The sequence below is a fragment of the Calcarisporiella thermophila genome (assembly GCF_041956535.1).
Source record: "Calcarisporiella thermophila strain CBS 279.70 unplaced genomic scaffold VTP21scaffold_6, whole genome shotgun sequence".
Lineage (NCBI taxonomy): Eukaryota > Fungi > Calcarisporiellomycota > Calcarisporiellomycetes > Calcarisporiellales > Calcarisporiellaceae > Calcarisporiella > Calcarisporiella thermophila.
Window position 1 is genome coordinate 543,875 of NW_027192196.1, and position 14,106 is coordinate 557,980.

The following is a 14,106-nucleotide window of genomic DNA, read 5'->3' on the forward strand; positions in this document are numbered from 1 at the left end:
AAATAACAAGAGATAGGGTTAAATAAGGGGGAACAAAATAGATTAATGAACAGTTAATTAAGGAGAGAAATATCAAATGGAAAAAACAAGCTCGGTCGGCTTTGGCGGGTTCTTTTGTCTTCGAAGCGACGCAGTTTTCCTGAGAAGCGAGGTTTTCCTTGAGAAGAGTGAGCCTGAAGTAGAAGAGGACGGGTTCGGTGGGTTGGAGTGAGGAGTAGACGCCAGCGTCGACTTTGTATTTATATCTTCTTTTTCTGGAGGCGCGGGAGACATTTTTCCCTTGGAGGGATGCAGATCTTCAGAGAAGAGTTCGGTCGCGTGCTGTACAAGAAACTCTACAACTAGATTCGCTTGGGAAAGAGCAGTTAGGTCTAGTTGATTAGCATGATCCCCCATAAGGGTTGGACCAAACACTACGGAGAGATTCCTTGCGGGCATTAGGTTCTTGTCACTTCGATTTTGGATCCTTTAATTAGAAAGAAGATGTTTTTTTTAAAAAAAATGTGGTCCTGGCACTAGGGGAACACACAACACGTTACCGGTCTAGGTGAAGCATTAAATATTTCAGGATAACATAGTTCGGATAGGGAAGCTGTGACAACCCCCGCTTGAACCCATCTATCCTCTTACTCTCTTCAACCAAACCTGCACAAATTAAAATGTTGGAAGTTAGCATTAATGCGTCGCCTCAGATGAGCGATTCGTCAAGGGGAAAAATTAAATAGCATACCTAGCGCATCAATCCATTTATCATGCAATTCCGGAGGTAAGAGCGGCTGTGGTAATCCCCTTAAGTACATCTTTAGCACACTTGCAACCGCGTGGATGTCCAGGTCGGACTCTTCCAAGCCGTGCCCTTCGGTGAGTAGCTGCTGAACCAGACGAGCCGTTGATGTGGCACCTGTCTTTCTATAGATGCCTTCGGCATCCATACCACGACGCTCGACTTCCGAGACTAATTGACGGAGGAGATATGGCGGATGATCATCTTCCAACTTTAGTTCTCGGCCGAAATCTAAACACGGGACAACAGAACAATCAATACGGCCAAAAAAATCGGGAAGAGTCCAAGAAGACAATAAAAATCTTACATTTTCTGTTAGCTTCACCGTGGCACCACGAGGGAACCTTGGCCAAGCATCTCATATGCGAGATCATACCGCAGTCTATAATTCGAAAGCATGCTCAACTCAGCTATCCTTCGACGGGGCAATAAGCATGGGAACTTACCAGAGCATCGAACTTCGCCGCGTCCCCATATTTTTTCCCCGCACATTTCACATTTTACCGGTTTAAGGAAATTGTTAGAATTGAAGCAATGTTGGCCGTGCCGTATCTCCTCCAGCATCCTCGGACTAGCGCTGCGAGAAATCGCTTTTTTCCAGTCGAGCTTTTTAGGCGGCTGGATATCGGCATGGATCGCGTGGACGGTGCCGATGCTAACGGGCGATTCGATTCGTTTGAGGTCGGTGCTAAGGTTATCCACTTCTATGTTATGGGACAAAAATGTTAGACCAGAGGATCGAGGAAATAAAACGGGGAATGCGGTATATACCGGAAAGCGAGGACTCCTCCCTGGCCTTCTCCTCTGATTCTTTCTCTTTTTCCTCTTTGCTTGCAGCTTTAGCAGCTACTTGCCGTGATCTCATCTCCTCGATTTCCAGCACCAATGCATCCCTTGTTTTGCGTAGTTTCTCCACCTCTTCCTCGAGTGCCTTATGCTCAAAGTCCAGCTTTGAGAGTCCGCACTTACAACAGGCTTGTTCCTCGACTTCGCCCAATCTGCCCGCTATCAAAGCGTCAGATGGGGGCGATGGTTGATTTGTAGTATCTACGTGGAGACCAGCTCCATGAATTTCGTTGGATTTATAGGTGTGGGTGGTGGCGGTGGTAAGGGCCTTGTATATCTCGAGCTCACGTTGTAAATGTGCAACCGTTTCCTCTGCTTGTTGACGAAGTACGGCCTCATTGGCAAATTCCTGCTTGGCACTTTGGAACTCCTCGACTGCCCTCCTTCCCACATCCTAGTATACAAATCAACGGTAGAATAAGTCAGCGAGTCAATCAAAGGAGATCCAGATATTTGAGTGTTACGCACCCGAATCTCCTCTAGGTTCGCTTCAATATCCGCAAGTTTTCCCAGCAGCGTCTGAAGTTCCTGCCTCAAAACAGCCACCTCCTCCACACTCGGGGGGAGGACTTCTGCTGTGCCACTCTCGACTTCAGCCATGACCACCGTCTGTTTGAGAATAGCCGAGGTATCGATTGCTTTATCTAAGCTTTGATCGTTGCCTCCGAAGGTTCTGCGGTTTCCAGCCTCGCTCTCTATGCCACTGGCATGGTGCACGCGTAAAGTGGAGCTATTGGGGATACCCAGCAGCAAAATCTGGCTCAAACGATCGACGGCACTGGGCTTTTCTTCCAACGAGGATCCCCATGTCAGTCTTTCCGATGGTGTCTTTATTTCACCAGAAGTGCCACCTTGCTCCATCGCGGTGAAGTACGAGTCCACAAAGGAATCGATGTGGGAGGACTTCTTGGGTCGGGGCAATGCAATGAAAGGTTGTACCGGCGAGGGAGATAATTCGATTGGAACATCGAGTGAAGTTCGTGGGTATGCTACGGATAAGTTCGATTCATTCCCAGACCCTGCCGCAATCCATTTTTGACTCCCATTTCCACGTCGGTTTGGACGGCGGGACAAGAAGTCTCCCGGGCCATCCATTGCTGTCTCCTCGCTTGGTCCTCGCTGCGTTTCGCCATGTGTTTCCTGCCTACCAAAAGTGTTGTTCGGGAATTTGGAGCTAGAGTGTAGAAGTGGCCAGGGTAATACGGAGTTGTTTGCACGATGCGATGAGGTGGATGAAGAAAAGGGATGAGGGGATTGTTTGCGGCTAGTTAGCTGAGAAATATTCGGCAGTGTTTTATCACGCATCTTCTCAAATAGCGAGGGTTTACGGCCAAGCGGAGCCGACTTGGATGACTTAGAAGATTTACGGCGTTGATAGCATTCAGGACAGAAGACACCCTTTTGTCCAACATCAATATAATGAACAGAATGTAGAATTATTTTGGGAAAAAATTGGCCTACTCACTTTTGATGTCTGAATAAATGTCAAATCGCTAATCCTCTTCTGGCATGATGTGCACCGAAAGCATTCCTCATGATAGGCATCATTCGGCTCTAGCGAAATGGAAACCAAAACCAATAAAATGAAGGGATTCTGAGTGAGTCAGCTTATAAAAGAGCACAGCAATCCATGGCTGTGGATGGAAAATGAAAAGTTTTAATTACTCACCCGCCAAAATCGCCTTATCGGTGATGGCGTGACCGCATATCTTGCATTTATATGAGCAATTCTGGCAGATGGGCAGCCCGCTTGACAATAGAAGAAGCTTAGAGTCGCAGTCGACAAGAGAATGGCATTTTGCACATTTGAAACTATAATCCAGACAATTAGAACAAGCCAATTTGAGCAGCAAAAGTTAAATGAAACAGAGGGGAGCACTTACCATTCAATATGCCAGATGTTCCCGCCAAAAGAGACCACCGCACCCTCCTCAATCTCTCGATTGCAGCCTAAACATGTGGCTTCGACATCTTCCAAAACATCTTCCATTTCAATAGAGGGGAATAGATAAGTAGAAACGGGAGTGAAAGGAGGAGAGGAATGGGATAAAAAGAATGTGAGGATTTAAAGAGTGACTAAACCGCCGATGAAGATAATATTGTAAGAAATGAGTGTCGAACGAGTGGAGCAATGTATGAAAGTTGGTGATGAGGAACAAGCAAATGGATATAAGCTCTGTTCCACATATTTGGCGATCTTAGCTCCGACGTCAGAACAGATGGGGTTACTTGTGCCCTTATTACACGAGCTACCAGGATAGGCCGCGGAGCATTCTAACATTTTGCGATTCTTGATAATATTAAAAGGTTCAAAATGGGAAAATAAAAGACAAAAAAAAAGTGTTGATTCATTTTAATTTCCATAATCTCCGGCAAGCTCATTTGGAATATTTATATCCCGTGGACCTGATACCGTCTGGCCCTTTTACCGTACCGTTTATTTCATCGCGCTTGACGCCATTGTGAAATGACCAAAACTCACCCTACCCATTGCATCTACCCGCACCCCTGGGATGTGGTCGTTCGCGCCTATCTCCGTCGCTATCCAACTCACCCACGCGTTCCAGTGCTTCTCTCCTCCGAGGTCTTGTCCGATGAGCTGCTCCTCCCATCCATGCCGCCAACCCCTTATCCCCAGCATGCTGGCCACGATATCCCAGTCCGAGGGACAAGACGCATCGTTCGCCGGTGCCGAGTCGCCATCGAGATGCCTACGCTGGTGAAAAAAACCTTTGGGGTGACGGACGGCATCTTCCTGCACACCACCTTGATCGACGCGGACAACAAAGAGATGCGGGTTGAGTCGCAGAATCAGAGTTGGGCGGAGAAAATCACAATAGGAGACGTGACGGTGTTCCGTGCGTGTCCGCCCGGCACGTCCGCACCGGTGCTTCCTCTGCCGCACAACTTCGATCAGCAAAGGCGCAACGCACCCACGCTGCAGGGGTTGGCCGCCGTCAAAGTCACGGAGGCGTGCGACTACACCGAATTTGAACAGCAGGCCTTTCTTGAGCTGCCCAAAATCCCCCTCGCCAAGACGATTGAGAAGCACTGCCTGCAGATCTACATGAAGAACACAATGTGCGCTCGAATGCTCGATATGCTCTTCTGCGATGATGTGTTACGAGAACAGTTAGACCTGCCTAAACTTCCCTCCGTAGCCCCGTTTCCCGGGGAACAAAATGACGGCGGTGAAACCAAGAAATTGATCCGAGCCGAGAGTGAGCCTGCCATTACGCAGCAAGCCTTGATCCCATCGGCGTGAAACGAGAAGCCTTTTTTGTTTGTTCTTTCCTGATTTCAGGGATCGATGTATATAAATTGATATAATATTACACATGCGGATTCTGTTTTGTAAACTCGATAGCTTCACTTGTATTAAGAGCGCCCTCTTTTTTTTTTTAGATTAGCTTCCATAATTGAGATAGTTGATATTTTCATTCATTATCCAGCACACATACACACACATACACACGTACCCATACAAAATATGATTCCCGCGTCCTAATTACCCGATAAAAACAAAAGAGGAACAAATTCAAATTAAAAGTACACTAAAGGAAGAATATAGTAAAGTATAACGAGTAGATAAGGAATATTAAAAGCACACACACACTTGAAACAGAATAGCCAAGAGGGGAAAGGGGGTAGGGGGAAGAAAAAAAAACAAGTATATACAGACTGAAAATGCATAACGCCTCGCTTACGCAGCCTTTTTCCGAAAGAGCATGGCGAGAGCAGCTACGGCCTCCTGCTCGCACTTTTCCGTCAGCCCCTCCTCAGGGATGGGTGCCATTGCTCTCTCACCAAGCATTGGCATGTCCTCCTCGTCGATAGGCTTTGTTGTTCTGTAGGCAGAGAGCGGCGGCGTTCGCAGAGCATGTCGCGCAGCTAAATCATTCGCAGGTGAGCTGGGGGGTGGGCGGCGGTAGTAGGGGTGATAATAGGGGGGGCCTGCGATGGAATGCCTGCGAAATTTGGCCGCTACACGCCGTGGGCCCAACTCTCGCCAGTTCTCCTCCTCTGTCGCGGAAGAATCTTCGCCCTCGGACCTCCTCTCCTCCAAACAGGGATCCGCGTCCACATCCACATGATTGCCACTCAGCCAGTACCTTCCTCGCCCCATTTTGCGGAACCTTGTCCCATTCAGCGCTGCAACAACATCTCTCTCCCAGTCCGATGCTGCACATGCCGGATAGTTCTCTCTGATGTACACAAATATCTCACGCAATGTCTTCTGTTTCTTCTGCGTATGGAACATGTCGACGAGCAGGCGAGCCCATCCTTCAGGTGACATACGGGGCCATATGGAAGAATGGAGGGAGTGAGCCCGCCGGTATCGAAAAGTATCCGCCTCCTCCATAAAATTGTCTTCGGGCTCGGTGGCGCTCTCGTCCGGCTCTCCCTCCTCCTCCACCTCCGCTTCTTCTCCTAGTTCTTCCTCTTCCTCCTCCTCCTCCTTCTCCACTTGCATCATTGCTCGTAGCTGTTTTCCGGTTGAAATTTCAGGGGAGGATGAGGTTCTCGGAGGTGATGGCATCCCTTTCTCAATCCTGCCTTCGCCCAAATCCTCTACCTCAATCTCCTCATCCTCACCTTCCTCGGCTTTTGCCAACTTCACGACGTCTCCCCCGGCTGCAACCGCCCGCGGGACTCGGGCTTGCTCTTCTTTCTCAGGTACATGATTCACTAGTGGCAATTTCTCATCTCGCTTCACGTCCGCCGTGACCTTTTTCGACATCCCCTTCTTCGCCCAACCTCTTCCTCGGAGCATGGTGTCCACCATCTTTCGAGGGCGCCGCTTGAAGCAGGGATAGGCACTGAGGACCCATCTTAGCAACTCCTCTTCAGTACGAGGTAGAGCACGTGCAAGAAATGATGGCCACACATCGGACGGCTTGCTTCTGGAAACAGGCTTGGAGGACCGTATGACATGAGGGTGGCTCCGTGGCTTCAGCCGACGATGGTGATGAGGAGTCAGGTGATAATGGGGAGGGCGATGACGTCCATGCATGCGGTAGAGGCGTTTAAGAGCCATGGTGTGCCTTGTGTGTACGAGAGATTGCCAGTTCCTTCTTCAAAAGAAGAGAAGCTATGGGTGTTAATGAGAGAATAAAATGGTCGTTGGTTTCGTGGAAGAAAAGAAAATGTAAGAAAATGCAAAAGAGAGATGAGGGAAAGAAGCTCAAATAGCTGAGGGGGAGACGAGAGCTTCTGCGGCTTGGGTCGTATAAAAAAAGGGCGGGGAAATCCACGGCTGCACAAATCGAAGGACGCCATGGCCAACACGCGCGATTTTTCTCTTGGATGGGCCATGTCGGGGTTATGATGGCCGTAAAAAAAAATCCGTGATATCACTTCTCTATCATGTTATTGCACGAGCGATAAGCTTGCGATAGTCGGCCATTCTTGCGAAACGAATTCGGATCCTATTCAGAATGACCAATATTTTATTTGAGCCCGTCTTCCTCCCCCTCTTTTGGCTTGCAACATATTCGTTTGCATCCAACGGACTCTCTTTGTTTATCAATCATGGGCAAAATCTACAACAAGCTGATGAAATTTTCTCTCGTCCATCACCGAAATAAGCTCCGAATATGCCTCTATTTGACACGGCAAACTAGACACAAGAATATGGCAAGAAATGGGTGAAGAGGCAGAATCAAAACAAACAAAACGATAGGAAAATATATAACGCATTGATTGGAAGATAAAAACCCTTTAAATAGGTAGAGATATACACACATACATACATATATATATATATATCCTATTAAGTCATACAAAAAAGTAGATGGCCGCATTTATTAGCTGGATCGAATCCAGATTTTTTTTTCTTTCAACTATTTTGTTTAGACCCATTTGTGACTGCAACCATCACAAACCCAATAAACACCAGACATGCTCCCGTAAAGTAGCTAAGATCAAGGGGGACTTCTTTGTACATGATATCACCGAACAAAGCAACGGGAATCTAGTAAAATAAAGAGTGGAAAAAAACAACCATCAATCATCTCCCAATCATTCAATAGCATTGTTATTACGAGCTCTTACCGTCAAGGAGAGGCCGAGAGTTGCAACTAGAGGAGAGGTCATGAGCATCGATACAACCCACAGATAGTCCGACCTAGGCGCAGATGCATTCAAATTAGTGATTTCTAAAAGCATCATGAAGGACAAAGTGGAAGAGATATTTACAAAAAGTTTCCGAGCACTGCATTCAACCCCAACATACACCACACATATCCAGACGACGGCAGTTCGAATTTTTCGATACCCGTCCAGTCCAAAATAAAGAAACAGGGCCAAAGCAACAGCACATTGAAGAGGCCGAGTAGTCCAAAAAAGAGCGGCATATGCACGCGGGACTCATCACCCATGCGCCGTTTGATAAGAACCATATAAGCCCCATACAAAAATGCGCCCGTGATGGAGAGAAAATCACCCAAAATAGGAGCAGCAGGCTGTTGGGGACCGGTAGTCGTGGAAGAATTCAAAGGCTTGGGATCACTCATGGACAATGAAATCAGCATAACTCCAAGAATACTAACGGGGTTTGTAAAAAAAAAATTAATAGGAATATATGCAGTATACGTCAATGGCTGATCATTTTTTTAACGAAACAAAAGTAGAGAGGTTGCTCTCTCGGATGAATACCTTGCACAAACAGCGGAGGAATTTGCCAGCGTGAATCGCTCAATTCCAAACATGACCCCGAGTACCAGCGTGAAGAGGGAAGACAGCGAGGAGATGATCGTGGTAGAGGCAACATTGGTGTAAGCCAGGCTAGCATTGATAGCATAATTGGCAGAGAACCAAAGTGTGCAAAACAGCAAGCTTAGTCGCGCGGTCTATTTCAATCAGATAGACGGTCAGTCGGATGGTTAATGGAGTGGGGACCCATGACAATGAACTTGCCTCACTGAAGGAGAGCTTCGCTTGGTCTCCCTCGTTTTGAAGCAGCGGGTAAACATCAGGAGCCGATTGGTATAAGTATCGCCTCTCTGTGTGATGGTAGGCAAAGGGAAAACTCTCCATGGAAGACTGGTAGCTTGGCTGAATAACCTGGAATGAAAAGAATACATCGTTAGCTTATCTACTGTTGATTGCAGAATCCAATCTATCATCTCACAGTTGAATACGAACATGTACGAGAATACCCCCCATATCTACCAAAGCAAGAACACATGATGAGCCCTCCTAATGCACTAATCCAAAAGCCTCAGTACCTGAGCCTTCTGTTCCAAATCCCCTTCACGGCCTCCATCGCCAAATATATCGTAAACGAAGAGGTAGCCACATAGGTGGTCAAGAAAGGCTTATTATAGTCTCCAGAGGCCACATTCTAACCGCACACTTTCTTAACTTGATCATGCGCAATGGAAAGGCAAAAAGCAGAGGGAGCTTACACTGACGATGAAGCTTGAGCTAACCCACAAGACGACCACAAAAGCCAAAATCACGAGCCCCCCTAGATATCGCCTGGAGAGATGGGATGGTGGTAGAGTTGGACTGCATGGTTGCCAAGGAATAGCGATGTCTTGGGACATACAATGGGCTGCTGCTGTGGATTATGGGATGTGGCTTCGGGTGAATGTATGTCTATGTGTGTATGTATATAGGGGTGGGCTCGAAGTAAGTGGAGAGGGGGGAATGGTGCGAGAGACAAAAAGTTGACCTGAAAAATGACCAAGGAATCTAATCAAGCATTTAAATTGATTTTACACGAGACAAATAGCTCACATCTCGATCCGCATTAATTTTGCGGCAATTTTTTTTTTTTATTTTCTCATTAAACTATCGAGCTAGAAACTATGCCAAATAGCTCCATCATTTCGGTTTGTCAGATAGATCTAGTTGAGTGCTTTTCTCGAACCCTGATGTGTTTACTTTGTTTGTCCTCAGCCTCGTGCGCGAAAATCGCTATCAAATTTCCTACGTTTCATTTGAGGGAAAAAAAATCCTTCCCCAGACTCTCGATCGAGGCCAAAAAATAAAACGAACAAAAATGAGAATAATAAACAAAGTTCCCTAATAATTATATTACAGAATACAATAAAAAATCCCAAGAGAGAACAAGAGGTTGGGGGGAGGGGCGGAAGAAGTCAGCGCAAAAAAAAACATATGAAAAGACAAGAGGGAAACAAAAAGAGAGAGAGAAACGCAGGGATTTCAACACTAGTTGCCATAATCATACTACCCAAAAATCCACTAAATCAGCCCCCTCGTCCTCGTCCGTCGCCACCGCAGCCGGCGGGCAACTTCGTCGATACAGCGGGTGCTGCTTCACCAAATTCACATAGTACTGCTGTAATAGCCTTCCGGGGCAGCTTAGTCTCCAGTCGATGAGCGTGACAAATTCCAGCTCCAGCGTGTTCAGCTCGCCCATGGATATCCCGCCAACTCGCGCGTAGTGTGTGTTCGTACAGTACGAGTCACACAGAGCCTTTGCCCCCACCGTTGCGGCGGTTATTAGGAATCGATGGACAGTGAGGGAGGAGATGGTGAAGCTTTTGTTTCGCTCGCAGATGCGGTCGATGTAGACGAGTAAGAGCAGAAGACATGCACGCTCGATGGATGTGTATTTGACAATGCGGCGGAGATAATCATATACAGAAATGGAAGGAGGAGCTCGCGAGTGAAACCGAGTGAGCATCGCAGGAGTTAGGGGAATTTGATCATTATGGGAGGTTAGTCTTCCCAGCATGTCGGCTACACATACATCAGGCCGTCAGAGGAAGGGTTAGGAGGAGATGGAGAGGCCACAAGAAAATTGCTCCACTTACAGATCATGTGGGTTAAGTAATTAATATCACACTCATGAAAGTATTCAGGCACCTCGATAATCGCCGCCGCCGCCGCCGTATTAGATATTGAATTTGAACTCTCCTCTGCCATGAATGTTATGGGATCTAACCAACATGTAGGAACAGTACAAAACTAGAAGGTATTGAAGGGAAATGAATTCTATAAACGGGAGAGAAGCGGATAACAAAACGGAGAAAAAGGTTCCAGAGAGGGGATCGATGCCCCACACAGCCCCACTAGTTACTTGACGGTTCTTCTTCGCAACACAAGGATTTAGAGCGTATAAATAACATCCACTATGAAGTAATTCTACACGCGCTTGACGATCAAGTAGGAAAGGAGTAAAAAAAAGGATTGAGCGAGTTGACGGCACACGACTACCGCAATGCACCAATGAAAGAGAGCCACTGTGACTAGCATTTTTCGTTCAAAGCACTTGTAAATATGGGCCTGAGCCGATGACTCGGTAACGCATCCTTGTGGAGACGGCGAACCACAGGCGCCCCATTGATCGGAGAAGAGCGATGGATCCATCATACAAAACAAACAACGAGCGCTCAGTTCTACAAACGAGAAAGTGCAATTTTTGTCTGACACTAAATTCCAATATCCTGTTGAATTCCCGCCAGAGGCGTGAATCACACATCTGGCTGAAGGGCGCCTCTTTCGCCCCTCAACAACGCCTCCAATTTCACCAAATGGCTTGTTCTTTCGAGTTTGTGCTCGGAGACAGCTTGTTTATCGCCATGCAATGGAAATCTTTACAAAACCTAGATTGATGGTGGATTCGCGAATATTTCCAGGGCGGAATACTTTTACCGCTAAGCTTGGCTTATGTCTTCTCTCCTCTCTAAGTTCGGAAACCTAGTTGTGGTGGTAGATTTGGTTCTAACTCAGCCAAGGGCTCTTCCAATTACGACGTCACTAAGCAACGCTCATGATCGCTCAAACACCTAATCTCGGTATTGTTTGCCAGAGCTTCAGAGCTAGATGCCAGGGATGTCAATTGCGTCGAACCCTATCCATTCTCCAACATGTTAATTGCATCGTCTGTGCACAGGGCCCCATACCGAAAATAGGCTCCCAGAAACTTCACCGCGGCCTGAACGACAGACTGTCAGCCCACCGATGCATTCCTCAAGTATGTGAAGCAGCAGTCATGTAGAAACTTAAGCCCGTGCTGTGGCTTTGATTGACCATTTCCGCCCTGGAGCCACGAGGGCTTGAAGCAACAAAATAGGCTCGCCACGCCCAGCGGCCATGTCATCCGTAGGAAACATACCCCGTTTCATACTGAATATGAACCGCTTTCAACGAGCTCTCTCCTGATCTCTCATGGCTTGCTATGCCTGACGGTGGGGGGGGGAGAGAGAGGATGGTTTATCTACATATATACATGTATAGATGTTATTATTTATCAAACTGCATAGACCCTGTTGCTTGAGGATTTTGATCGATTGTCACACCATTTGCTAGAGAATCGATGTGCTCACGACTCTCACCTATTTTTAGTTCAATACGAGCTAAGGAATTGGCGGAGTGAGGTGGGTGAGTATAACGCACACCTTTCACTCTTAGCGCTAGCTCCTGCATTACACAGGGAGATGCCAAGAACTTACAGGCGGCTCCGTGATTCTCTCCTAGAATGTCCCTATGTTCCTGACGCATCGATATTTTGACATAATCTTATAGTAGAGCTGATGATGGCAGGTTTAAAAAAGGCCCTTTCCACTTGGGTGGTTCTGTCTTTCTATCCATCTGGCCGTTCGTTGATTTATATGTGCATGCACGTGCGTATAGTTTTGCACGAGAATGGAACGCTTATCCTAATTCATAAATACTTTCTCTTGGATATCAACGCCCACTTGGAAAATCCCCGCAACCCCGCAGGACATTTTGTGGCTTGACTCTTTATAAAATTATGTTATGAAATTGGCGTGACAGCGGGGAAGAGCTGCAGTCTCTCCGTTCAATATTGATTATAAAGCACTCCTGTTCAGCCCAATTGCCTCTACGAGATGAACAGCGGATTCGTGGCCGTTGCCCTTTCAGCTGTCCAGGTTGGGGCCTTGTTTTTTCACCCTTGTTCCCACTCTTCGAAATTTTCATGAGTCAATTCTTCCTGAGTTAACTAACGACGAGAATGAACTGTCATTACCTTTATAGTCAACTGCACAGGTGCTGTTCATTTGTAGCGTCGGATATTTGCTTGCTCAACGGTTCGAGGTGTTTCGCTATGGGGCTGCTCGAAAGGTAATGGCAAAGAATGAATGAGCATCTTTTGCTTATTCATATTGATGTTCTCGTTACCAGGGTCTTCAAGTGCTCCTCATCAACTGCTTAATCCCCTGCTTGCTCTTCTCGAAAGTTGGAAAGTCTGTACTCTAGCAATATATGCTGTTTAAATCGGCCAACTCATTGGTCTCGTCTCCAATTTAGAGCGGTGGACCTTCAAAAACTACTGGAATGGTGGCCACTTCCGGTATTTTTCTTCATCTACTTCGTGCTGAGCGCACTCCTCGGCTGGATAGGATCTTGGCTCTTCGGATGGAAGGGCTCGCTACGGAAGTTCGTGTGTGCATCTATCATAGTAATATCCCCTTCGCTTTATCCAAGATTCGTCGTCGTGTCGACTCATTTTTTCCATTTTTAAGTTCCAAAATACCACCAGCTTACCACTCGCCCTGGTTCAGTCTCTGGGCGATACACCGGCCATTCGCTATTTGATGAAGCGAGAGGATGACGAACCACAAGAAGCAGTGTCTCGAGGGATAGCGTTCATCTTGTTCTGCACCCTTTTTGCGCACTTGACAAGGCGAGCAGAACCAGTTTATTAGAGTGGGATCCAAATGGCTGACCCCTCCTGCTTGAATATTAGGTGGAGTGTGGGAACATGGATGCTTGCTCCGCCGAGTGATGACGGCAAACTTCCTATCTCAGTGGATGCCAGCGATCACCACCATAGTCAGGGCGGCTCAGATGAACATACGCCTCTTCTTCCCGCGGTAAACCCACGCAGCGGCCCATGCGGGTTGATTTGGCGTATCTGGGCGGGATTCGTCAATCTTATGAACCCCCCGCTGGTCGCTGCCCTTGTGGCTATTATCGTCGGAATAACCCCGCTCAGACATCACTTTTTCGATCCCTCCGGCGTGTTTCGACACAACCTCGTCGCTGCTATCGAAACTTGTGGAGCAGCCTCCGTTCCACTCGTGATGATAACCCTTGGCATTCAAGTAACTCTTAACATACCCGCTTGATGAAGGACGAAAACTGATACAATACTTGTTTTTTTATTCCTCCCCATACTCAACAGCTTTATCACCTTCCACGAAGCGAAAACTGCACCAAATCCATCCTGAGCTGGGTGATTTGCTCCCGTTTCCTCCTTCTCCCCCTCATCTCCACCGCTATGGTTCTTGGCCTCCGCCACTGGATCTCCACCGACCCCATGATGCTCTTTGTGCTGTTGCTGATGGGCAGCGGTCCCACGGCCATCAACATGATCAACATGTCGCAGTTGGTGGGCGCACACGAGGGCGAGACTGCCACCATGCTCTTTTATTCCTACCTAATGGTTGTACCCCTGACGACGATGTTTGTTGCTTGTATTTTAATGCTATTTGAGCATCTTTAGTGGGAGGATGACTTGAATGGGCTATTTACTA

General features: G+C 47.3%; 6 protein-coding genes across 6 annotated transcripts; 2 read left to right on the forward strand and 4 right to left on the reverse strand.

Annotated features, from left to right (window-relative positions):
• Positions 1–72: 72 nt before the first annotated feature.
• On the reverse strand, positions 73–3,620 carry VTP21DRAFT_9935 (uncharacterized protein; the record flags this gene model as incomplete). The annotated part of the gene is made up of 10 exons (XM_069400936.1): positions 73–466; positions 540–645; positions 731–1,015; positions 1,092–1,166; positions 1,231–1,488; positions 1,556–2,024; positions 2,099–3,028; positions 3,096–3,184; positions 3,300–3,442; positions 3,514–3,620. 10 exons carry the CDS (start codon positions 3,618–3,620, stop codon positions 73–75), a joined length of 2,856 nt encoding a protein of 951 aa, XP_069253661.1.
• Positions 3,621–4,097: 477 nt separating this feature from the next.
• Positions 4,098–4,895, forward strand: VTP21DRAFT_9936 (uncharacterized protein; the record flags this gene model as incomplete). The annotated part of the gene is made up of 1 exon (XM_069400937.1): positions 4,098–4,895. The coding sequence occupies one exon, from the start codon at positions 4,098–4,100 to the stop codon at positions 4,893–4,895; it is 798 nt and encodes a 265-aa protein (XP_069253662.1).
• Positions 4,896–5,333: 438 nt separating this feature from the next.
• VTP21DRAFT_9937 (uncharacterized protein) lies at positions 5,334–6,668 on the reverse strand (the record flags this gene model as incomplete). Its single annotated transcript, XM_069400938.1, has 1 exon — positions 5,334–6,668. One exon carries the CDS (start codon positions 6,666–6,668, stop codon positions 5,334–5,336), a length of 1,335 nt encoding a protein of 444 aa, XP_069253663.1.
• Positions 6,669–7,469: 801 nt separating this feature from the next.
• Positions 7,470–9,180, reverse strand: VTP21DRAFT_9938 (uncharacterized protein; the record flags this gene model as incomplete). The annotated part of the gene is made up of 8 exons (XM_069400939.1): positions 7,470–7,604; positions 7,685–7,757; positions 7,829–8,176; positions 8,288–8,481; positions 8,549–8,695; positions 8,763–8,799; positions 8,860–8,975; positions 9,040–9,180. 8 exons carry the CDS (start codon positions 9,178–9,180, stop codon positions 7,470–7,472), a joined length of 1,191 nt encoding a protein of 396 aa, XP_069253664.1.
• A 641-nt stretch (positions 9,181–9,821) lies between these two features.
• VTP21DRAFT_9939 (uncharacterized protein) lies at positions 9,822–10,528 on the reverse strand (the record flags this gene model as incomplete). The annotated part of the gene is made up of 2 exons (XM_069400940.1): positions 9,822–10,342; positions 10,417–10,528. 2 exons carry the CDS (start codon positions 10,526–10,528, stop codon positions 9,822–9,824), a joined length of 633 nt encoding a protein of 210 aa, XP_069253665.1.
• A 1,928-nt stretch (positions 10,529–12,456) lies between these two features.
• VTP21DRAFT_9940 (uncharacterized protein) lies at positions 12,457–14,075 on the forward strand (the record flags this gene model as incomplete). Its single annotated transcript, XM_069400942.1, has 7 exons — positions 12,457–12,498; positions 12,605–12,691; positions 12,752–12,813; positions 12,878–13,028; positions 13,093–13,253; positions 13,317–13,674; positions 13,755–14,075. 7 exons carry the CDS (start codon positions 12,457–12,459, stop codon positions 14,073–14,075), a joined length of 1,182 nt encoding a protein of 393 aa, XP_069253666.1.
• Between the last annotated feature and the right edge of the window lie 31 nt (positions 14,076–14,106).